This window comes from Onychostoma macrolepis, chromosome 23, assembly GCF_012432095.1.
Source record: "Onychostoma macrolepis isolate SWU-2019 chromosome 23, ASM1243209v1, whole genome shotgun sequence".
Classification (NCBI taxonomy): domain Eukaryota; kingdom Metazoa; phylum Chordata; class Actinopteri; order Cypriniformes; family Cyprinidae; genus Onychostoma; species Onychostoma macrolepis.
Window position 1 is genome coordinate 26,217,124 of NC_081177.1, and position 23,346 is coordinate 26,240,469.

At 40.4% G+C, this 23,346-nt stretch overlaps 1 protein-coding gene across 1 annotated transcript in view; it reads left to right on the forward strand.

Moving 5' to 3' along the window:
* LOC131531563 (serine-rich adhesin for platelets) overlaps positions 1 to 23,346 on the forward strand; it is a 52,480-nt gene that overhangs the window by 23,373 nt on the left and 5,761 nt on the right. The window contains exons 22-46 of the mRNA XM_058762399.1: positions 372 to 635; positions 1,082 to 1,342; positions 2,196 to 2,456; positions 2,536 to 2,799; positions 2,900 to 3,160; positions 3,247 to 3,507; positions 3,765 to 4,028; positions 4,205 to 4,468; positions 4,862 to 4,972; positions 5,030 to 5,122; positions 5,448 to 5,705; positions 5,788 to 6,048; positions 6,170 to 6,436; positions 6,552 to 6,815; positions 15,980 to 16,237; positions 16,360 to 16,620; positions 16,765 to 17,025; positions 17,167 to 17,427; positions 18,149 to 18,415; positions 19,432 to 19,689; positions 20,273 to 20,533; positions 20,657 to 20,917; positions 21,012 to 21,269; positions 21,473 to 21,736; positions 22,401 to 22,661. Of these exons, the coding sequence (XP_058618382.1) occupies positions 372 to 635; positions 1,082 to 1,342; positions 2,196 to 2,456; positions 2,536 to 2,799; positions 2,900 to 3,160; positions 3,247 to 3,507; positions 3,765 to 4,028; positions 4,205 to 4,468; positions 4,862 to 4,972; positions 5,030 to 5,122; positions 5,448 to 5,705; positions 5,788 to 6,048; positions 6,170 to 6,436; positions 6,552 to 6,815; positions 15,980 to 16,237; positions 16,360 to 16,620; positions 16,765 to 17,025; positions 17,167 to 17,427; positions 18,149 to 18,415; positions 19,432 to 19,689; positions 20,273 to 20,533; positions 20,657 to 20,917; positions 21,012 to 21,269; positions 21,473 to 21,736; positions 22,401 to 22,661 (6,225 nt within the window). The remainder of the gene's footprint in view (positions 1 to 371; positions 636 to 1,081; positions 1,343 to 2,195; positions 2,457 to 2,535; positions 2,800 to 2,899; positions 3,161 to 3,246; positions 3,508 to 3,764; positions 4,029 to 4,204; positions 4,469 to 4,861; positions 4,973 to 5,029; positions 5,123 to 5,447; positions 5,706 to 5,787; positions 6,049 to 6,169; positions 6,437 to 6,551; positions 6,816 to 15,979; positions 16,238 to 16,359; positions 16,621 to 16,764; positions 17,026 to 17,166; positions 17,428 to 18,148; positions 18,416 to 19,431; positions 19,690 to 20,272; positions 20,534 to 20,656; positions 20,918 to 21,011; positions 21,270 to 21,472; positions 21,737 to 22,400; positions 22,662 to 23,346) is intronic.

Here is a 23,346-nt window from a genome sequence, read left to right on the forward strand (position 1 = left end):
TCATGCTGTATGTGAGTGGTGTCCAGCTGTCATTGGCCCTTTCCCAAATGCCACCATAAGCCCTCACAGACCACACTTTTCATGTTCAAGTGGCAACAACGGGGGTATTTGCGAGCAGCCTTCTGAAACTTAAAATGACAGCTGGGACACCCTACAGTCTCATAGACTTAACCAGGGGTGGCCAACTTTGGTTTTGGAGCATCCAGCAGAGTTTCACTCCAACCCTAATCAAACACCTGAACAAGCTAATCAAGGTCTAAGAGTTGCAAGAAATGAAGTGTGCCATTTGGGATAGGGCGATTCTAGTGGTGCAGAAATTTCACACAGAAGCTTTAACAAAACTACTACGCGTTTGTATCCCACTTCACTAGTTCCATGTCCACACTCTGATCTACAAGCAACTCTGGACTGCAGCACTGACTCTGCTCTGATCTCATGGACACCCGGTAGGGGCACTCTGATTTATAACGCTTCTGCCGAGGGCTTTAATGTAAATCACAAAGTGAGCTGCAGTACACCTGGCTCCAACTGCAATGTCACCAACCTGCACTGTGGCAGCCGTTACCAAGTCAGAGTGAGTGGAGAAGGGCTCACCTGCTCTGACCAATCAGATGACTGGATTGCCCTTGAGACAGGTAACAACCTCATAAACCACTAATTTATACAATTTATTGTACACAGTTTGTCAGTGTGCTATGCTTAAGATAAATGGTAATTGTAAACTATGAAATAATTTGCCTCTGAAACAACTTTTCATTCAATGACATTGCCTTGGCTTTGTGGGCTATTGGTTAATAGTTCAATAGTAATACTTAAAAGTTCTTAATTCTTACTTCTTAGAAGTAAAATGAGTTGCGAATTCCATTTTAAGTGGACTTAAACAGTCGTAATTTATATACTTGAGATATTATTAACAGGTAATTCGCTTGTCCTTTGGCCTTTAAAGAAAAGTACAATATCTGTCCTGTTTTAAATATTGATTTAGCTTGATGAGATGTCTTTAATTAAAGAATATTTCCTTCTAATAAAATGTCAACATTACTGATTAGCATGTTGCTTTGTTGTTCTTTTGCTTCTTCAGCACCATGTCCACCTACTCAGGTGTCCATCCAGTCATCCTGTGACTCAGACATTGTGTCCGTTTCCTGGCAAACCTCTCAGGGATCTGTGTCCTACATGGCTGTGGCCGAGAGCAGTGGAGGTCATAGGACAACTTGCAACACCAGCCACCTCACCTGTGATATTACAGGCCTGCAGTGTGGACAGACTTATCAAATTTATGTTTCTGGTGTGGATGGCGACTGTATTGGATCCAGAAGTGAAGTTCGCATTCTTGAAACAGGTGAGAGTTACAGTCATTTTTTACGATCATTTGCAATATCTATTGCTGCTAAAAACCTCTCAGACCACCTTAGAAACTGCATGGTGACACCTTTGCAACCACTCAAAACACCCTCCCATTTTGACTATGAGTTATGCACAGGCTATACTCACCATATAAATCACCTACTGCTAGTCTCGTGTAGCCAGACTTTCAGATTGATGGCAGAAGGTCTGGGAAACTTGGCTGCTTTGAAAGGACTAACAGGTAAATCAACATCTCCCGGAAATCTAGTAGAATTTGACCGATTAATTAGATCAGATGACTCCTTAAGTGTTTCCAATTTTGTGTGCCATATGCATCAGACGTTCAGCCAATGGCCCATGGGCGTGACGTCTGAGGCTGAGACTAGACGTGACACATAAAACTTTGACCATTGGACCATTGTTGAGTGTCTGTTGACCCAGGTTTTTGCAGTGTGTTTGGAACTCCATTGATGGCTTCAGATGATTGAGCATGTTGAACTGAAAGCACAGGTCTTTGGTGAGACAGATCACTGATTGACGAATGAAGACTACTGCCACCTGCTGGCATGGAGAGTTATTTCTTCTTAAGCAGGTGCAGAATGTACAGTTGACTAGAGTCTCAAGTTTTTGGCCCTGCTGCAAGCGACATGAGGCAACACCACAGTCTTCTTTAGTTAGTTCTTTTTAGATTTTTTTTTGTGAGTTGACAGGAAGTGATGTGGCAGAGAGGGGGGCAGGATCAAGAAAGGTCAATGAGCCAGGACTCAAACACAGGATGCCAAAGTGGATCTCGGCATTTAGGTGCGTGGTCCACTTGTAGTGACTTTTGACCTCTGTGTCCCCTTCAGCCCCTTGTGTGCCTCAGAATGTGCAAACTATCCTGGAGTGTGAAGCTACTGTTCTCAACGTTACCTGGCAGCAGACAGGTCAAGCCCATCAGTACCACGCCACAGTGCGGATCAGCGATGGCCAAGTGCTGGGGTGTGACTCTAATACAACCTTCTGCCAAGTTCCCAACATCCTTTGTGGACTGACTTATAGCGTGACGGTGGTCGCCTATAGTCAAACCTGCAACAGTTCCCAAAGCTCTGTGCAACATGTCACCTCAGGTACCCATATATACGTAAATAAAATATTTTGTATTTCAATATTTGGATGTCTCTAACATCTCTTTTCTGCATTCTTTAGCCCCTTGCCCACCAGATGCAATCTTTGCCATCTTGGACTGTGATTTAAACACTGTGTCAGTGTCCTGGGACTCTAGTGTAGATGGCGTCCTCTACATCGCACAGGCCTTTTACTCCAATAACAACAATGATTACTACATGTGTAACACCACAGAAACCAGCTGTGATATCACTGTGACCTGTGGAAAGGATTATAATGTGACTGTAGTGCCATTAAGGGATGGCTGTACTGGGGAGAATTCACCGGTCCAGTATGTCACGGCAGGTTTGTCATATTTAATGAAACTTTAACACATCACTAAATATTTATTTGTTTAACTGTTTGTCACAAAATTCACTTTTGGGATATGTGTTTGTGTATAAAGCTCCTTGCGTTCCCTTCATGGTGGATGTTGAAATGGATTGCCTGTCTGATTCGGCTTGGCTGACATGGGAAGAGTCAGCAGGGGCGGAGCTCTACATTGCTACAGCAACTCACAGTGATGGACAAGAGTACCAGTGTAACTCAACTGAGAGCCAGTGTACAGTTGAACAGCTACAATGCGGAAGATTCTACAACTTTAGTGTCATTGCATCTAACAGTCAATGTGACAGCCCCTTGAGCAACACGTTGCAGACCGAGACAGGCAAGGGAGTTAGACTGTAAAGGATGATTTTCGGTGTAAAAACAGACTACATAATTTCACACTTCCCATCTCAATCTATCTTTCAGCCCCTTGTCCACCTCAGAATGTGATCACGTCTGTGGGGTGTGACACTGATACAGTGAGTGTTTTGTGGGAAGAGAGAGTTGGCGCGTTAAGCTACACTGCCACTTTGGAGCGTACAGATGGAGAGACCACCTGCTGCACGGCAAGCTCCACTTCCTGTGAGGTCACTTCCCTTCCCTGTGGCCAGATGTATGTCCTGACAGTAACTGCTGAGGGAAGGACATGCAACAGCTCTCAGAGCCTTGAGGTCATTGTACGGTCAGGTAATACACGCTGATCATTCAACCCTGTTACCTATGCTGTTTTTATATACCTTTTGATTTTATTTATTGTAACTGGCATTCATCATAATTTTGGTAACAGGGTTGCAAAACCTTAAATTATCATAAAATAATAGAAAATAACATTACTCAATGCTAGGCTTTTCTCCATTTTGAAGAGTTTCCAACCCTATTATGTGAAAAATGCTATTTATCTTGGCTGTGCTTTTCCTGTCATCACAGTGTGTTTCAATCCACAGTTCCCTGTATTCCGGAGAATCTGGTGTCCAATACTAACTGCAGTGATAATGTAGTCACCATGTCATGGGTGAGCAATGAAGCCGGTGAGCTCTATACAGTCCAGGCCTTCAGTGCTGATGGGTTATTCTCAGACAGCTGCTCAGGGTTTGGTCAGTCATGTGATCTCACATCACTGATGTGTGGTGTGCCATACACTGCCACAGTAATAGCACAAGACAGCATCTGCACCAGCGCGCCAAGTCAAGCTGCTTCAATCAGGACAGGTAAGTGTGATTTTATTGCGATTTGCATTAGAAACACTCATATGGTGCAGAAATATCTACTATACAGTAGTTAATCACTGCAAACCTCAAACATTCCTGTTCCTAATCAGTTTTTCTTTCTTTCTAACAATCACGGATTTGATTCACTGATTCACAGTCATTTCTCTCATCTTTAGCGCCCTGTGTGCCAGATCATGTGACTGCTAATGTGAGCTGCCAAGGGAACGACCTGTCTGTGTCCTGGGAGGAGAGTGCAGGAGCAGACTTATACACGGCTGTGCTTGAGGACAGTAATGGCCAATTCACCAGCTGTCAGAGCATGAACCACACCACCTGTACAGTTAACAGACTTGCCTGCGGACAGACCTACCGTGTCAGTGTGATAGCATCAGACAGATACTGTGACAGCTTGCCTAGTGCTGTCACTGATGTTCATTCAGGTAACTGAACAGCAGTACAAAGATGTTAAACACAGTCACTCAAGAAACAGTCCTAGATATTTTGCAATAAAACCTTTCTGTGTCATATTAAATTTTTTGTTTGTTTTTTAAAACTACACTTCTATGAATTTCAGTACTTGCCATTTAAATTTGATTACACTTTTTGAAATTCACTTGGAATTTAAAATGCATTTGTAAGTAAATTCTGAATTTCACATACTGGTACACATGCTCCAAAGTACCATAGTACATTGATTTGTGGGTGTGTGTGCGCCATTGATAGATGCAGTCAATTTAAAAAAAATAATAATCTGGACCCTGAATTTTTGGTACTTTTGTGTTTTTGATGTAGCATGACATTGTCTGACTGGCAGATATTTGTCTGTATTACAGGTCCTTGTATGCCTCATAACATCCGGGCACTAATAGATTGTCAATCTAGTGCAGCTGTATTATCTTGGCAGCCAGGCACTGGGGCAATGGAATACACGGCCACAGCAGAAGGTAAATCTGGTCATATGCTCAGCTGTGAAAGCAACGATTCTAACTGTGAGCTGACAGGATTGGTCTGTGGAGAGAGCTACAACATCACTGTGTTAGCAGAAGGACAGACCTGCAGCAGTGCTGCAACCATGAGTGGACACCTGAAAACAGGTGAGCAAAACCACTGGGAACACCTCCTAGAATACAACCTAACAATACCCTAACAAACACCCTACTACACATAACACCCTAGCAACCACATAAAAATGCTCTCCACCTTCCATTGTCTTTACTGTAGCAACATCCTTGCATCAACCCAGTACACCATAGGAACCCCATAATAGCATGTTGCTTACCACTCATAACACCTCCCTGATTGCATAGTAATGCCCTTGCAACCACCCACAATTGCTAGCACGGTTGTGGCAAATTTTGTACCACTATACTGTATCTTGCAAATCTATAATCAATTTCTTTCTATTTGTTATGAAATCAGGTCCTTGTGCACCCCAGAATGTTGAAGTTCAGTACGACCTGTCTATTGGCCAGCTGTCGTGGGACAGAAGTGGAGGCGCTTCCATGTACACAGCACAGGCTGCCACTGATCTGGGATCAGTATTGTCCTGCTCCACCAGTGACACCTCCTGTGCCCTCTATAACATGTCATGCAGTCAGACATATGACATCACTGTGACAGCACACAACAACGTCTGCCGAGGAACTGCTGTGTCTGCGTCAACTACTCTAAACACAGGTGCTTTAAATTTGCCATTATACCAATGATTTTCGTGCTTTCTGCACAGGCGTCCAATAACTGACTCTGTATGCTTCACCAGAACCCTGCCCGCCCCAGAACGTGCAAACCCATTTGAATTGTGCAAGTGGTGTAGGGACTGTGTCTTGGGAGGAGAGTTTTGGGGCAGTGGCATACGTGGCTTTCCTGGAGGGTCGCAATGGAGACATCCTGTCCTGCTCCACAACTAGCTCCAGCTGCAGTGTGACAGGGTTGATCTGTGGAACGGTTTACAACACTCAAGTACGCGCCATTGGAGAAATGTACAACAGTACAGACAGCGAGACAGTTCTCTTCACATCAGGTTAGACATCAAAGAAACTACACCATTTAGGAACCATTTACATTCTTTGCCATAACATGTTTAAATAACAGAAAATTGTGCCATCTACCAAGCTGTTCATCGCTGCTGTTTTTGTGTCCAGCCCCCTGTAAGCCAGTTTACAATTCAGTCACTGTTGACGTGAACTGTGAGAATGCCACTGCATTGTTCAGCTGGGCTTGGAGCGGTGGAGCGGCATCCTATGAACTCCGTGCTATTAGTACCAATGGCTACATTGCCTCCTGTATCTCTCAAGAGAATTTCTGTAATATCAGCGAACTGGCCTGTGGACAGACTTATACGGTCACGCTCACAGCAATCAATGATGAATGTCAAATTAGCCAGGAAACAGGAGTGACCTTCCAAACACGTGAGTCACAATATTTTTATTTGCAAAAGGGACAGACTTGCAGTGTAGCTGTAGAAAATGGATACAACTGATAACTGGAATATCAAATTTAACTAATTTGTCATTTGACCTCTAGGCCCCTGTGCTCCCTTGTATGTGAACGTGGACCTTCAGTGCAAGCCAAGCACAGCCATAGTGACTTGGGAACAAAGGGACGATGTGCTATACTACCTTGTTAGCGCCACCCTCAGCACAGGAGAAGCAGATACAATTTGTAACTCTACAACTGATAGCTGTGAAATGAGTGGGTTGCAGTGTGGAGTGGAGTATGCCTTCACCGTCACTGCCTACAGTAGCCACTGCCATAGTGACGTCAGCAGCACTGTACACATTATAACAGGTAGACGATGCTATCCTTCAAATTTCATTTTGAGATATATATATTAGGTGTGTTCCTGACTAAGGATTTACACAGTCGAATCTGAATTTTTGACTCTTGCCGATAGTCGACTGATAGTCGAATCATATGTTTGGGGGCGGGCGGGCGGGGGCAAAATACATTACCAAGAGTCAAGTCAGACATTCGACAAAAAATCCAGTCTTTAACTCTGCCTGTGTCAGTTTGAATCCCGTCAAAGTTTTAAATCCCTGCCGCCAAGATACTCCTCTGTAAGTCACAGATTATGGAAAGTGAAACGTAAATCTATAGGAGTGGTTGGATTTATTCACACATGTTAAAATATTTATTTAAAGCTTCTCTCTTTTCAGATTCTTATTTACAGCATTATCATAATAGGCTGCATATTAACTTATTGGGAGAAAACCGGCAGTTCTATGTGAAATACGACATTTGAGCACCCCCATATTGCCGAAATGGCATGATCCTCGTTTAGTAACACCTCTGCAAATATTCAACTTTGAGATTGGTTGTCGAATCAGGTAGCCTCCTATCGAAGCATTGGATCTTTGACTATTCGGGGTCACCCCAAATATATAAACTACAGGGGTAGCCAACCCTGCTTCTAAGGCCTATTTCACAAAGTTGGTTTTAGTGGCTACCCAGGTGAGTTTGAGTTTAGTTTGAGAACACTCCTGTTTTTCTGGGTTCAAGAGGATGGTTTGATCTTCAGCAGTGTGCATCACCATGGTACATTTCGCTACAAGGCTAACCTTCTCTGAAGCAGGTTTTACTTTGGTGCACCCACCCCAGACTATGAGTCTGCTGAACTTGACCTAAACTGGGTTTGATTTCTTTGGTTTTATTAACTCTTAAATCTGAAACTCAAGAATTTGTTCAATCAAGTTGGTTAACAGGCCACTGGAGGGTTACCATCCTGCAATGTTCAGATCCAACCCTAAGCAAACCTACCTGATTGAGATAATTAAGGTATTCAGGATTACTTGAGAAAACAAGCAGGTGTTTTGGAATTGAAGTTTGCAGGAAGGTAGCCCTCCAGGAGCAGGGCTGCCTACCACTGATACAGAAGAATTCAACGTCTCTGATTGATGATTAATCTCACACTACAACCTAGCATACTAAAAAACAGATACTTGTCATGTTTATCTTTTTACGAGCATGCAACCAAAAGTGCCAGATTGTAGACTCCACATAGTCACACACACCAGATGATACATTTCAAACTTGCTTGAAAAAAACCGATAAAGGTGCAGTGTAAATGTGCATCCCACATAGCAATTTTTCTCTGGCCCAGCTCCGGCCCACACAATCAGCTTTTGCTTGGCCTAGGGTTGGGCGATATGAGCAAAAATTCATATCTCTGTATTTTTTGGCTGATTTGCGGTATACGGTATATATCTCTGTATTTTCTACGCTTTTGTATTTGGATTAAAAAAAATAAACAAATAAAGTGAATGTAACCATATATGATGTTTAAAAAAAGGGTTAAAATTACATTATAACATTGCAATCTAAAAACAAAAATAATACTTTTAAAGCAGAAGTTAAATTTACTGAACTAAAAATGAAAATAATAATAATAAAAAAAGGCACAGACTAAAAAGGCTGTTTTTATTACCCCATTACAGTCACTTTAGTTAGTGCTATCATACAAATACACTTACTTGTAGGTTTAAGATTCTACATATGACACATTTATTGTCCAACTACAAATATTTCAGCAAAATGTATATTTTAATTAGAATTATTGCGCTCCTATTACATTGCGCGTCTGTTTGGCGGCGCTCGTTCAATGAAGTCTGTGAAGTTTAGCGGAGAACCGCAAAGCAGAAGGCTCATGCACTTCTGACAGCAAAATGGAAACATTTCCATGGCTTTCTAACATTTACAGATGGAGAATATACCTGTGAAATGTAAGTTATGCATTTAGGAAAACGGCACATCCCAAACACATGACATTCTACCAGAAACGTACATTTCCACTTGTAAAAATCTTGGGAATTTTTTTTTCTTCTTATTAAATCTGAATGTTGAGTCATATGGAGGACATGTTAAACTATGAGAAACACATATCGTGCCATCTCAGCATGTTTTTATGATTGAATAAAATAAATTTTTAAACGCATTTCACCCATAAAATGTCAGGCCCCGTCACAGACAAATTTGTATATGTTGGAATGGTTACCTAATAAATTTCTTTGATACAAATAGCATTTTCTTACTGGTCACATGTCCCTGATTGTATTTAACATGGTTTTGTAATTCCTGTACGAAATATAAGCAACTTTTCCGTCAACTGTAGTACACAAAAATCACAGAATACGAGAGGAGGCTCGTATAATTGTAAAAAAAATACCTTTACATAGGAGATTTTTACAAAAACATAGTAGTGGATATATACCCCCATCTTCATCTAAACAGTTAAAGAGATTAATTCATCAACATTTCCTTAAATAGTACATTTTTATATCATAATTTCCTGTGTGACAGGACTGACATTGGCGTGACAGGGCTGACGGTGCTGTGACAGGACTGACTTTATGGATTTATTTGATGCAGAAAAAGTTGTGTTTTGTGTTCTTAAGTTTTGATAAGCATTCCTATTTTAAATTATTATTATAATCTTAATGTTAATGTAATATTAGACTGGTAAAGTTACTGTCACACAACCATTTAACAGTCATTAAAAGGTTACACTACTCTATTCAATTACTGTGTAGTTCTATGGAAATATAACTTCATAATATATAAAGTACATTTTACTATGATACAGCAAATGTAATCGATAGACATTTAACTGAATATCACAATGTAAAGTAACTGTGGTGCCACATCATATTATGGCTAAGTAACAACAGGGTAATACTATAGTAATATCTACATTATTACTTAGGAAATTACATGGTAATAGCGGAAATTGCATGTCATTTCCTAGGTAATAATGTAGATATTACCATGGTATCACTCTGTTATTACCAAGCTGTAATATGAAGTGGTACTGTGACCGTAGCCCTTTCTAACCTTGAAGGCCGTGGCCCTGGAACTGCGACCTTTCTCTTAAGCCTAGATTTTTTTCTGTAGCTCTCTCCATAATTTGCACCTATGTGTTTGGTCTCGCTCATTGAACTCATGAATACTTTTCCTTCTTTCCTTTTTCCGCCTCCATCTCTCCCTTTCGCTTTGAAGATGTTTTTCCTTTCTCTCAGGGAGTCTCATTTAGTCATTCACGACATTGTCTTTGTCTCTCAGCTTCACTAACTGGAGCCATCTAACTGCCACCTGTATGAATTGGAATAATTACAGTCATCATTACTCAAAGCTAATATAGATGAGAATTATATCTATATATCTATATAGACCTAGGTAAAAGAGGTACAAATTTTTTTTTTAATTGTCGATGAGCATAAAAAGCTTCAAATTTACAGTGTAATGTCTATTTATTCAAATAATGTTTTACAATGTCATGCGTTAAATACATATTATATGCAATAAAGGTAATAAAAAAGAACAATGCCATTCATTTGTCAGGCCGTGTCACAGGATCGTCATGCTCTGTCACAGAAGGATGTGACAGGGCCTGACGGTCGGCCGCTTTAAACTGCTATTACTCAGCCTGCTAGCATGCTAGCATAAAAACTGTTAACATGCAATCAAGGAATTTCAGTAATCTTTTTAGACATGTTTTGGATTTAAAACATTTTCATTATTTTCTGGGATGTTTTACCGTGACAGGGCCTGACCCTTTAGCTCGTCCTCCTCAAAAAAAAACATACAAAAACAAGCTTAAAATAAAAAAAATTAAATACAGAACTTATCCTTGATCAGTGTCAGCTTCACCTCAGTCTAATGATGTCATTTCCTCTGAGTCATACCCCTTAAAGGCTTATTAAACACATTTTATGTTGAGTTTTATGTAAACGTGACAGGACTGACCGAAAACATGGGGACAGTTGTAAAATAGAATTTATTTCTAGAATTTATGTTTAATTTCATGTTTTTAATCAATTGATGTGAATGATAACAACTTAAACTTGTTATTGATGAAGATTTTTTTCTAAATAACTGTTGAATGAAAGCTGCAGGTCTACTTTGGCTGAGGACAAGGACAAAGACGGGATTTGTAATTTTCAAAAGTGTTTTTAATACAGAAAAAAATATCTGAGAACCTAATGAATGACATATTCCTTTACAGAACAACTCACAGAAATCAACCATCAGTCAGTTTTAGAAATTTTTTGGATGAAATACTTTTTATTCACTGTAAGAAGTCAAGGACAGATAATGTACGTTTCTGGTAGAATGTCAGCACATGCAGCCTTTCTGTCAGAGCCGTTTTAAACTGAAACTAAACTATAGGCTTCTATATCTTACGAGTTTTTAAAACCCTTCATATAAAGTTTGTCACGTGTTTAGAACCAATTGTATTATGCACTTTCTCCGCAGTAGCTCAGTCTGTGTCCTCCGCTATATTTTCAGATGCGCTTGTTTTCAAACTACTGTATATCGATATGAACGGTATTGCCTTATATCGTATCGCTTATAAAGAATATATCGATATATCGTACAAACTTGATATACCGCCCAGCCCTAGCTTGGCCCATATACCGCAATGACTTACGGTCCTAGTGTGTACCAGGTCCGGATTCCAGACAAGGGCCACACATGGGTCATAACTGGCCCAAGTCTCAGCCAAGTTAATTACCCATAACTGGCCCTGAATTGGGCCACTTATGGCCCATGTGTGGCCCTTGTCTGGAATCCAGACCTGGTACACACTAGGACCATAAGTCATTGCGGTATATGGGCCAAGCAAAAGCTGATTGTGTGGGCCAGAGAAAAATTGCTATGTGGGATCTGAGGTCCTGTATGACCATAACTGGCCCTATTCTGGTCCTATACGCTGGACCAGATGGGTTCCACATGTCAGCCTCAACAAAACCATAACCAAGCCACTTGATACACACCCCTCCCAGATGAATAGTCACAACAACGACAATATTCTGAACAAATATTTAATCATGTTTAATCAGCAAACCAAGTTGAATGAATCTCACACCTACCATACAGCATTATGGTCAGTTCACACTTTCACAAAAACGATAAAAAACTATTAAAAAAAACATGCTTATTTGTTTTGCTTGGTCAGTGTGTTCACCCTGTTGGAGTATGGCAGTGTGAATTGGCTTTTAGGTGCTTTGGAAAACAAAACAAAAAACAGTAAATAAATATATATTTGTTTAATGTTCACGCAATTAACACAAAATTCTTAAATAAGGTAATTTCTCTATTTTTGCAATATTCAAGTGTTCATGTCCCTGAATAATATCTGCATGAACCTAAGTCTCAAGAGTACACATAACATCTAGTAGACAGCAATCCTTGTGAGTGAGAAGTCTGGTGTGGAGGCTGGATCTCAAACTGACTTCTGTCCAGGTTATCCGTCTTCACGAACTGCCCTGAAATACAATTCAAACAAACAATGTAGTGTGAGGCTCTTACATTCACAATGCTCATTTTGGCTTCGGTGGTGAAGTGTGCAGAAAATTCTGCTGGACTGAAATTTAGTTTTTGGTGAACAGTCTTCAAGAGTGCAAATAATATTTAAAATTTTAAGTATCTTTCAGGCTCGCGTGAGGTTTCCACAAGCAACAAAGTCTGCTTGAACAAAAACTTCACTACATTTAAAGTTTAGAAAATAATATACATACAGACCGTTACAGTTTGAAGTGAGGTACTCTGGTTCTGTCTTACCGTTATTCATTTTAATTTCAAAGAACGTTTTTATTATCATCTGTGTCTTTTTTTGAATTATGATTGACCCCTCTGTAGGTTGTTGTGTATGAAGAGTCCTCAGAGCAGAGTTAAACAAGACGGCCTTGTAGGACATACAGGAACCCAGACAGCAACATAGTGTTGGCCCAGATCCGGCCCACATCTGGCCCGCGTGAAATCCATGCGGGCCAGATCTAGGCTGACACTGATTGCTGTCTGGGAAATATTTAATATTTATTTGATATATTTTTTTGAATATTTGATAAACTTTTGAATGTTTGAGGTTTTACTTACTAGTCAGATGGTTCATGGCGCTTTGGAGATGTTCTTCGACAGGAGATCCGCTCCGCTCCAGCTCTGCAGCACAGCCATCAGCATGGAAGAATAGGAACAATATGTCACATAGCCAACAAAATGTAGTATACAATGTCAGGATTATTAGAAATAAACAAACTACAGCAGAGGTGAAATGCAATAATAATAATAATATACAAAACATACAAAAAATCTTAAGATACCAGAATTCATATTTTTAGGTTTTACAGATGTATGATGATATAGTTGAAATATATTGTGAAAAATTCATATAAAGTTATTTAATAAGATTTCTCAGATCACCTGTGTTTCCTGTATCTCTGTCAGCAGCTCCCATTACAAATTTTCTTGTAACTTCCCGTTTTAGGTATTTTTTCTGACGCTCCTGAAATCACAGTGCAATTTAGCAATATTTGTTTGCAATGAAAGTTCAAAACGTGTTTGAAATAGTTTCAGCCCATTAGTTCATGTAAGTGACGTCACCGATTGACCCCACAGTGCAGACTTTTAGGTTAAATTAATTAGCTTATAGTTACTTCCATTTATCTATTGACAAAGTATCAGCAAAACATTTACAAAACTATCAAAGCCGCTCATCTACACATAAAAGGTGCTTAAAAGGTCAAACGTTCATTAATAAGAGCTCAAATCTATAAATTAGCTTACCTCTAATTGTTAGCCTCTATAGTTAATGGTTGTGATGCTAACGGTCTTTTTGAAGACACTAAACCAATCCTGTAAAGTAAAGATTCAACAGAAACGTGTCAGTTACATGTAAGAAAGTGTCAGGAGCGGTTGTATGTATTACTTGTGTAACTTTAGGGACTAAACTTACCTGAAAGCAGTGAAAACAGCAGAGAGACAGCCTCTCACTACTTGTCAGTTGAGTGAGTTGACACCGTTACCATGGTAACCTCCTCAGCTTCAGTTTAAATGCGATTTGAATGCTCAATGCGCGCGCTCATTGGCCCTGTCCACACGAACGCGGTTATTTTCAAAACAGCAGCTTTTTCTATGCGGTTTGGCGGTTCGTCCTCACGCAAACGCTGCACCAGGTCACTGAAACCGAACATTTTGAAAACTCCTGCCAGGGTGAAGATTTAAAAAAACTCCGGTTGCAGTTATTGTGTAGACAGCAAAACCAGAGTTTTTGGCTTGTGACGTCGGAGCCTGCACTGTTATCTCCGCCTACTGGAAACTTTTTCAGGCTTCTGATTGGCCAGCATGGCCTACAACACATCAAAGTTATGCATTTACATAAATAATACATAAAAGTAAAATAAAATGTCCTGAAACTTCATCATGTATTGTTTAGTAGGCCTACATCAAACTGTAAATTGAATGAGAATATGAAAGCAGTGAATGCAAAACATGGTTTGAAGTCAGTTGTATATAAATAAAACAACAGGATATACTATTCTATAATATAACATATAATATCATATCATATGAGGCATGAATATCATTTCACATGTAAACACAATTAAACACACAATAGAGCTTTATGTTATGCTTTTAAAAATATATTTTCAAAATGTATTTCAATATATTTAACAGTGTTTCACATATATGTGAATATATTACCTTTCTGTATGGGAAAACATTGGGATTTTAGTCAAAAATATTTGAAATGGATTTTAAATGTGGGTCAAGATCGGCAATACTTATGTGGCCCACATATCTATATTTGACATCTGGGCCAAATACTACATTTGACATCTGGCCCATGTCTTCTGTGCCGTCTTAAACCCGGTACCATCTTTGCCAAACCCGGGCCATGTTTGGTCCACATGCTGTATGCCAGTGCCGGATGAATGCCAGCTGTGCCAGATGCATGCCAAATCTGGGCCAAATTTGTTTGCTGACTGTGATATCTATTGCCAGAAATACAATATAATATACACAACTATGATTTCAGAGGTGTATAAAGACCTTACATAATGAACCGTTATGTTTTTATTACATTACGATGAGCAATATCTATCTACATACACCACGGGCCCCCTTTCACCGAAGTTGCTATTTTGCACCTCCATTTTTCTGCAGTAGCCCTGAATGTACAAACTGCTCTACAGAGCGTTTCGTCACTATGTTGTTCTTGCGAGTAAAACACTTACACAATGATCAACATGTAACAATATTATTCACAATAACATACTGGTTTAGTGAATAATTAAGTAAATACAATTCCTTAATTTACATTTGTTAAGAAACTTCATTGCTTGACTGGCTACTCTTTGCTGTCTCAGACAACAATAACTTTGTCCCAACTTTGTAGCTTCTCTATGTGCAATTCGCAACCTCACTGCTAGCTGCTGCTAAAACTTACACTGCATCCTTTAAAGGGGACATAACACACAGTATTTGCCAAACTCATGTTAATCTTGAGTACCTATATAGTAGTATTGCATCTGTAACCCCCACCCGCCATCGACATAAATAAAACAGGAACAAAAACTATTGACTATTTTTTTTTGTAAAACATTTGTCACCAAAATGCAGAGAACAAACAAATAAAAACATTGCTGCCCTGGAGAAACAAACTGCATCCACTCTTTCCTTAACGCTGGGTACTTTGGGAAGCTGAAGAAGGTTATCTTTTCCCTCACAACCAAAAACACACTTCTTTGGTGACATTGTTGCTTTTGTGGTCTAAAAACAAAACAACAAATCCTTTTCAAGCAAGTCCTGTGCAGTGCTGCAGACAACTTCCGTATCCTGAATGAAGTGCTTTCGCTCTGGTTGATGTGTGTGCGCGCTCTTCTGGGAGAAGTGCCCATACAAGGATTTCTGTCCTTTGTGATGTCATACAGGGCCATACTCGTAAAAAATAAAATAAAATAAAAAAATACTTTACGAGACTTATATGAACCCTTAAGGACTGTACAGAAACTCAGTCATGTGTCCAACTAATTTTTCAAACTTTGGCCATGTTTAGCATGAGAATGCAACTCCCAGTGTAAATAAGTCAGAATGCATGAAACAGCATTAGAACACGTCTTTAATGTTCACTAGGCTTTAACATCACAATGAAACCTCCATCGTATCTGTTTCTTCAGAACCTTGTCAGCCAACTCAACCGACAGTTTCAGGATCATGTGATAATAACACGGTTATCTTAAACTGGAATCACAGCAGAGGTGCATCAAGTTACACAGTGCACATAACAAGCAACCTAGGATATAACGACTCCTTCCAGACATCTGAATCTACACTAACAGTGGAGCTTCTTTGTGGACAGACCTACACCTTCACAACACTGGGGGAAAATGATGTCTGTGACAGCATACCAAGCACTCCCGCACATTTTACCACTGGTAAGACCCAACACTCATAAAGGCTGTAGTGAAAGGCCAAACTCACAAATGACTAAACTGCTAAAGAAAAGTCTTTCTGACATTTATACCACATTTGTATCAATAACTGCTTTTTTCTATAGCCCCATGTGTGCCATACCACATTGAGACCTATGCAGAGTGTGAGAATAACCTTGGAGCTGTCAGCTGGGCTGGCAGTGACGGCGCAGATATTTACACCGCCATTGCCATAGGACAGGATAGCCACACGCATGTCTGCATAACAAATACAACTTACTGTATCTGGGAGGAACTGCACTGTGGAGAAATTTACTTTGTCCAAGTCATCGCCAGTGCCCAAATCTGCAACAGCGGGCCCAGTGATGACACAGTCATCCACATGGGTGAGTGCCTAAGAAAATTTAAGGAATACTTCTGTGTAAGACAACAATAACTGAAACTACTTTGCAGTTCTATAGCTGTAAAGTGATTGTATGCTTACAAAAATGTTTTTGGTAATCTAACGAGATTGTCTGTATTTTGTACAGCTCCATGCATCCCTCAAAACCTGGTGTCCTCTTTCCACTGTGACATGAGAGTGGGTTCCCTCACCTGGGAAGCAAGTGAAAATGCTCAGATGTACCTGGTGTCTGCAGAATCTGATAGCGGTCACCGGGTGGAACTGTCAACTAATACCACAAGTGCACAATTCTCTGAGTTCAAGTGTGGTCAGTCATACTATCTGACTGTGCAAGCTGTGGGAAATGTATGTCGGAGCCACCCCAGTAATGCTTCAGTACTGCAGACAGGTTAGCACCCTCTCGCACACACCCAAAAATATTGTGTCAAAAGAAGTGCATAACTTTTTTGCTTTTGAAAGGACAGCACAGGCTTGGCACAACGCTGTCCCACTTCTTGACTACAGATTATGCCACTCTGTCTTCCTGCAGAGCCCTGCACTCCCACATCTGTCTTTGGCTTTACGGACTGCATCTCCAACATTGCTACTGTATCCTGGGAGCCAGCTGAAGGTGCAGAATACTACACAGCGACAGTGCACGACCCAAATGGACCTTTGGGAACATGCATGTCCTGGTCATCGAGCTGTGGCATGCCCAAACTGTCCTGTGGTGAAACATACAATATTAGCGTGATTGCCTCCAGTCGCAAATGTAACTCCACTCCCAGTGTGCTGAGTGCTCTTAACACAGGTAATGCAAGCAAACAAACAACAACATAAATATAAAACACAAATATACAAGTATTATACACTAAAGCCACATACAATTTCTGGATCATTTGCAGAAAAAATGTTTTGTAACTGTTCTGGCACTGTGTGATTTTGTTCATGCACACACCGATCCTTCCTGTGTCTTCCTGGTACTGAACTGGATAATGTTGCTATGGTTTGACCCCATGATCAAATTTTCCATAGTTCCATAGTTCCAGTGAGTTGCATTCACAAAGAAGGTTATCTAGGAATTTTCAGCAGTCAAATCCCACTGTGAATGTAGCTTAATTAGCCTTAGTATAGATAATCTAATTGAAGTCTGGACTCTAATCGGCCTTAAGCATTATGCTCTATTTCCAGTGATTCCCAACCATATTACTGGAGCCCCCACCATTGCGCATTTTGCATCTTTCTTTTGTCTGACACTCCCATTTCAGTCTTTGGACTCTCTATAATGGACTGGTGAGTTGAGTCAGGTGTGTTTGATTAAGGAAACATGCAAAATGTGCACTGTTGGGGGTACTCTGGGAACATGGTTAGGAACAACTGCCCTATTCAACTAAATTTCATAGCACATAGACAAATTAAAGGAAGCTTAGACTTTTCCATTTGTCAGTAAAGTATGTATAGGGATTTTTTTCATTTGCTCCTGGCTTTGGAGAATTAAGCTGACAGTTTCTCTCTCTCTTTCTCTTTTGCAGTGCCCTGTGTTCCTACAGGTGTGTCTGTGGTGCTGGACTGTGCCACTGCTGAGGCACATGTGTCTTGGAATGCAAGCATGGGGGCGTTGTACTATGTTGCTTATGCCTGGAGCAGAACATTCGATTTCATGTCATGTGAGAGCTCTGGGCCTGTTACACATTGTACTCTTAATGATCTCATCTGTGGAGATAATTACACTATTCAAGTGATTGCTGTTGGAGATGAATGCTCTAGTTTGCCCAGTCAGACAGAACACTTCCGCACAGGTATAGTTATGTTTTCCTAGTTTTTCTGTTGTTGTTCTAGATGAAAGAAATCTGTTCTATCTTTTGATTTGTGTATATTATTTACTTTAATTATTATTGTTTAAGTAAGCAATAAGGTACGAGAGAGGCCTTGCTGTATCTTGAATAAATCACAGCTGAAGGGCGTTGTTAGGCACCTGCAACCCCTTCAGCTGTGATGTATTCATGATACAGAACGGCCTCGAGTACCTTATTGCTTTTATAAAAGGTTACCACACAATAAAAAAATAGTTCCTGACAGCAATAGTAAAAGGCAAGAAAATGTTCCAAACATGCCTCATCTAATGGAGCCTAAATAAAAACAGAGAATAGGATCTCTTCTTATTCGCTGTCTTTTTTTTTGTTTTTTTATCACTATGTAACGTTACATTTTCTCACACAAATACATCTGCTTATCTCTCAGCATGAGAAAACGTCTGTTTTCCATCTTTTAGTTTTAAAACAGATCGATTCGTGGCACAGGGCGAGTTTGCAAGCGTCATTAAAGTGTAAAATGATGGACATATAGACATACAGAATCATACCTGAAAAAGAAAACTAATAAATACAGTAATATTCCCTCCTCGCTTCGGAAACTGTGAGCTTTCACACAGACGCACGCCACACACACATCAGCATATCTCCTCAAGCGTTTAGACGGGGAAGGGCGTGGTCTCAAAATTAGATGAAAGATGCAACATAACTCCAGCAGGAGTCAGCTAATATTGCCGAAATACATAATACACGGAACAGCTTTAATGCTATATTATTGATTGTTTACGTTGCCAAGGGTGTTGCTCAGTGATACACAGAACCGTTGGGTAAAGCGGTCATAGCCGTGCTGTATTGTGAATAAAACACAGCTGCTGACCAATCAGAATCGAGGAATAGAACTAACCGTTTAATAATTATTATTATTATTATTATATTATTTACTTTAATTTTTGTCTTATATGGTTGTACGTTGCATAACTTGTATATTTATATGTTTCCTGTAGTTCCCTGTGCCCCGGAGGTTACTGCTACACTGGACTGCTACACTGACTCTGTGCTGCTGCAGTGGACTCCCACTGATGGGTCTATTTCCTACACTGCTAATGCCAGGGCACCAGAGGGGCTCGTCTCCACCTGCTCCAGCAACTCCACTAACTGTGAACTGAGGGGACTAGCCTGTGGACAAACATACAATGTTACTATGATATCATATGATGGACATTGTCACAGCATGCCTGGCACAGCCCTGGCAGTGGCATCGGGTAAGAAGGAGAAAATTCATTAAAATACAGCACCTACATATAGCGATGTAGTAATTGTGACATTTTTAACGATCAGAAATGTCCATATGATCGACTACTGATGCAGTCTGTAAAGCCATGTGATCTGTCACTCATAAAATTTACCACAAACATGAAACAAAAGAATACGCAAGTATCATTAGCAAATTTTGACATGGCTCAGCGATTTACTGCAGAGCAAATTCATAATTACATATTAGCATCATTTAATGGCAGATCTGATGACAAAGCTGTCAGTGAACAAAATACTTTTAATTTTACAAATACTATTTTGAAGATGATGAAAACAAAAATGTTTGAAAATGCATCAGAAGGTTCCCAATAAGAGCCAGATGCTGTAAGCGATGATGGTGCTAAATGCATTAAAATAATTTGCAAAGAATTTGCAAATAAATAAAAAAAATCTTGAGAATGACCTTTAACCTTTTCAAAACTGTATGCTAATCCAAATATTTTTTTTTAACTTATATCTTTTTTTGCCACAAAGCTTATCTCTGATATTTTGCTCTCTCTCTCTCTCTCTCTCTCTCTCTCATATGAACAGTGCCCTGTCCACCTGAGAACGTGGAGTCGAGTTTGCTCTGTTCTTCAAACTCTGCCCATGTGCAGTGGAATCTTGGTGCAGGGGCTGAATCATATGAGGTGCAAGCCATTAGCACAGACGGCCAGATGACAGGATGTGACAGCACAAATACATCCTGTGTTATGCCTAACCTTGTATGCGGTTCCATTTACAACATCAGTGTGCTTGCCATTGGCCATCAGTGTAATGTGTCAAGGAGTGAGATCACAACACTGCATTCAGGTTGGTGACCCCTAATAAAACACAATACAATGCAGTTGAAATTTATCCATATGACAGTGAGTGCTAGCATCTCCCACCACAACTTTAGAATGATCCAATTATCAATTCCCATTTTGTCCCCAGTGCCATGTGTTCCCAACAACATTCAGGCAAACCTGAGCTGTGGATCTGGTGTGGTTGATGTGTCCTGGCAGCCTAGCAAAGGAGCTTTCTCTTATACTGCTGTTGCTCAGGGCAGCGGGGGTTTTGCGTCTTCATGCAACAGCAGTAGCACTACATGTGAGTTTAGTAATCTACTGTGTGGACTCACATACAGCATCAGCGTGACTGCCTCCGACCATGTGTGTACAAGCGCACCGAGTCATAGCGCACAGCTGGAAACAGGTAGGATGACTGTGCACGCATAATTCATAGATATTTACTTGAAGACCCATTGATACAAACTAAATTTTGCCTGTCCATTCCTTTTTCGTCCCAGTTCCGTGTGAGCCACATGGAATCGTTGCTCAAATGGAGTGTGCTAGCCACACAGGGGTAGTGTCTTGGGAACAAGGAGAGCGTGTTGCCTCCTACCTGGTCCAAGCATCCGGTCCAGATGGGCACCAAGTATATTGTAGCAGCCCCACCACCAGCTGCAAATTAGCCAGCTTGCATTGTGGCCAAGCCTACAACCTCACACTCACCGCCCAGGACAGCCACTGTAACAGCCAAAATGCCTTTTCACAATTACAGTCAGGTACGGAAATTTTCTTCTTCAGCAACATGGAATGCAAAATATGGTAGCATTTTTGGAACCGCTGTACAGCAACAGCACTGTGTATAGACCGTAGTTTTTCTGATATAATCAGCTCATGAAATCCATCTTTGTTGACAAATCCAAACAAACTTTGAATGATCTTCACTATGCCATTAACGCCTCCTATTCCACCACTTCCTCAGTACCATGTGCACCTACCAGCATGCAGGCTTCTCTTGTTTGCCTGTCTAACTCTGCGGCTGTGTCGTGGCAAAGTGCCAGTGGGGCATTGTCCTACCAGGCTGAGGGTATCACTGTAGATGGCACCCATATGGTCTACTGCAATAGCAGTGTGACACACTGTAACCTAGAGCATCTGCTCTGTGCGGAGACTTATAATGTGTCTGTGCTGTCTATGGATCACACATGCAGCAGCGAGGAAAGTTTGTTCACACAAGTTCATACTGGTGAGTGGCACACTCAGACTGTTAAAATGCAGATTTGAGTTTAAAGATGGTGTGATTTTTTTTATTTTATTTTTTAAATGCTGAAATACTTTTGTGTACCCCATGCTTAGAGTTAGTTTGTCAGTAAGCCATTTTTAATTAGATTTTTTTTTAGAGTGTAAACCAGGGGTGTCCAAACTTGCTCCTGAAGGGCCAATATCATGCAATGTTTAGCTCTAACCAGCTCCAACACACTTGCCTGGAGGCTTCTAGAGATTCTGAAAACCATGGTTACTTTGGTTCAAGTGTGTTTAATTAATTTTGGAGATAAACTCTACAGGACATTGGCCCTCCAGGAACAGTTTTGGACACTGCTAGAGTAAACATTGACATTTTCAAAGAAGCCACTTCAGAACACTTTAGCACCACATAACAACATGGTTACAACATCCACTTAGAACACCAGTTAGCAACAAACACATAGAAACACCCTGGCAGCTACCATCAAGAACATCCTAGCATTGCGTTGTTTTGCATGGGCAAGAATCATTCTCATTTTCCTCAGTAAACATCTAGTTACTTTTGCCATAGACATTACACCCTTGACCGCCGAGTCAGGATGAGAGTTTAAGTACATTCTAAACCTCAGTAGAACAGATATATGAAAGCTGTTCTTCTTTTTTAGCGCCCTGTCCTCCTCACACTGTTGATGTTGAGGTGAACTGCTCTGCTGGCTCCATGACTGTCACATGGCCAGCCAATCCAGATGCAGAGTCTTTCCATGTGAGGGCAGAAACCAGTGGAGGAGCTTTCCTGTCATGTGATTCCACCAGCACTAGCTGTTCAATCAGTGGCTTGCCATGTGGACAGTCATATTCTGTCACTGTAACATCTGTCAGGGGTGGCTGTGAGAGCCAGCCCAGCACAGCTGTTAATGTCACCTCAGGTAATCTTCACAACAATGCACAATTACCAGCAGTCCACCGATATGGGATGTAGATACATACATAAAATAATTCAAGGACAGCAAATTAAAAATTGCTGCAATTTAAATTAACAAAATGTTTTACACAATCTTCTCTGAAATCTAAAGTTGTTTACTACCCATTGAAAAGGTCGGGAGATTTTGAAACTGCAGTACCACCGTGTCTACAGTAATTGTCCTAATAATCATTGCACTTATCGATTATCAAAATAATCCTTTGTTGCAGCCCAAGTGTAGAGAGTCTCAAAAAATGCAACAGTGGTCACGCAGGATGCACAGCAATCAACTAGTTGTTGATTATTTCACAGATTATTCAGTAAGCTTTGATTGATTATTCAGCTTTGCCAATTAGTTAAATTATTGTTTCATTGATATACTGTACATGTAGAGCTGCTTTACAGCAGAAAATCTAGTTGTAATTCTAACTGAAAGTGACACTGACACCATTTTTTTCCATGTTTAACATTGTATAACTGCTTGCTTTAAAGTAATCTAATGAATAAAGCATTATATCCTAGTCCAGCCCTAGTCCACACAAAGTTCAGTTCAGTTCAGAATCCATTTGTATTGTTGTCAGAAGTATCGCAGGGACATGGAGTATGTCAGGAATAGGGCTGAGTATCGTTCAGGAGACAGAGAAGCCCTC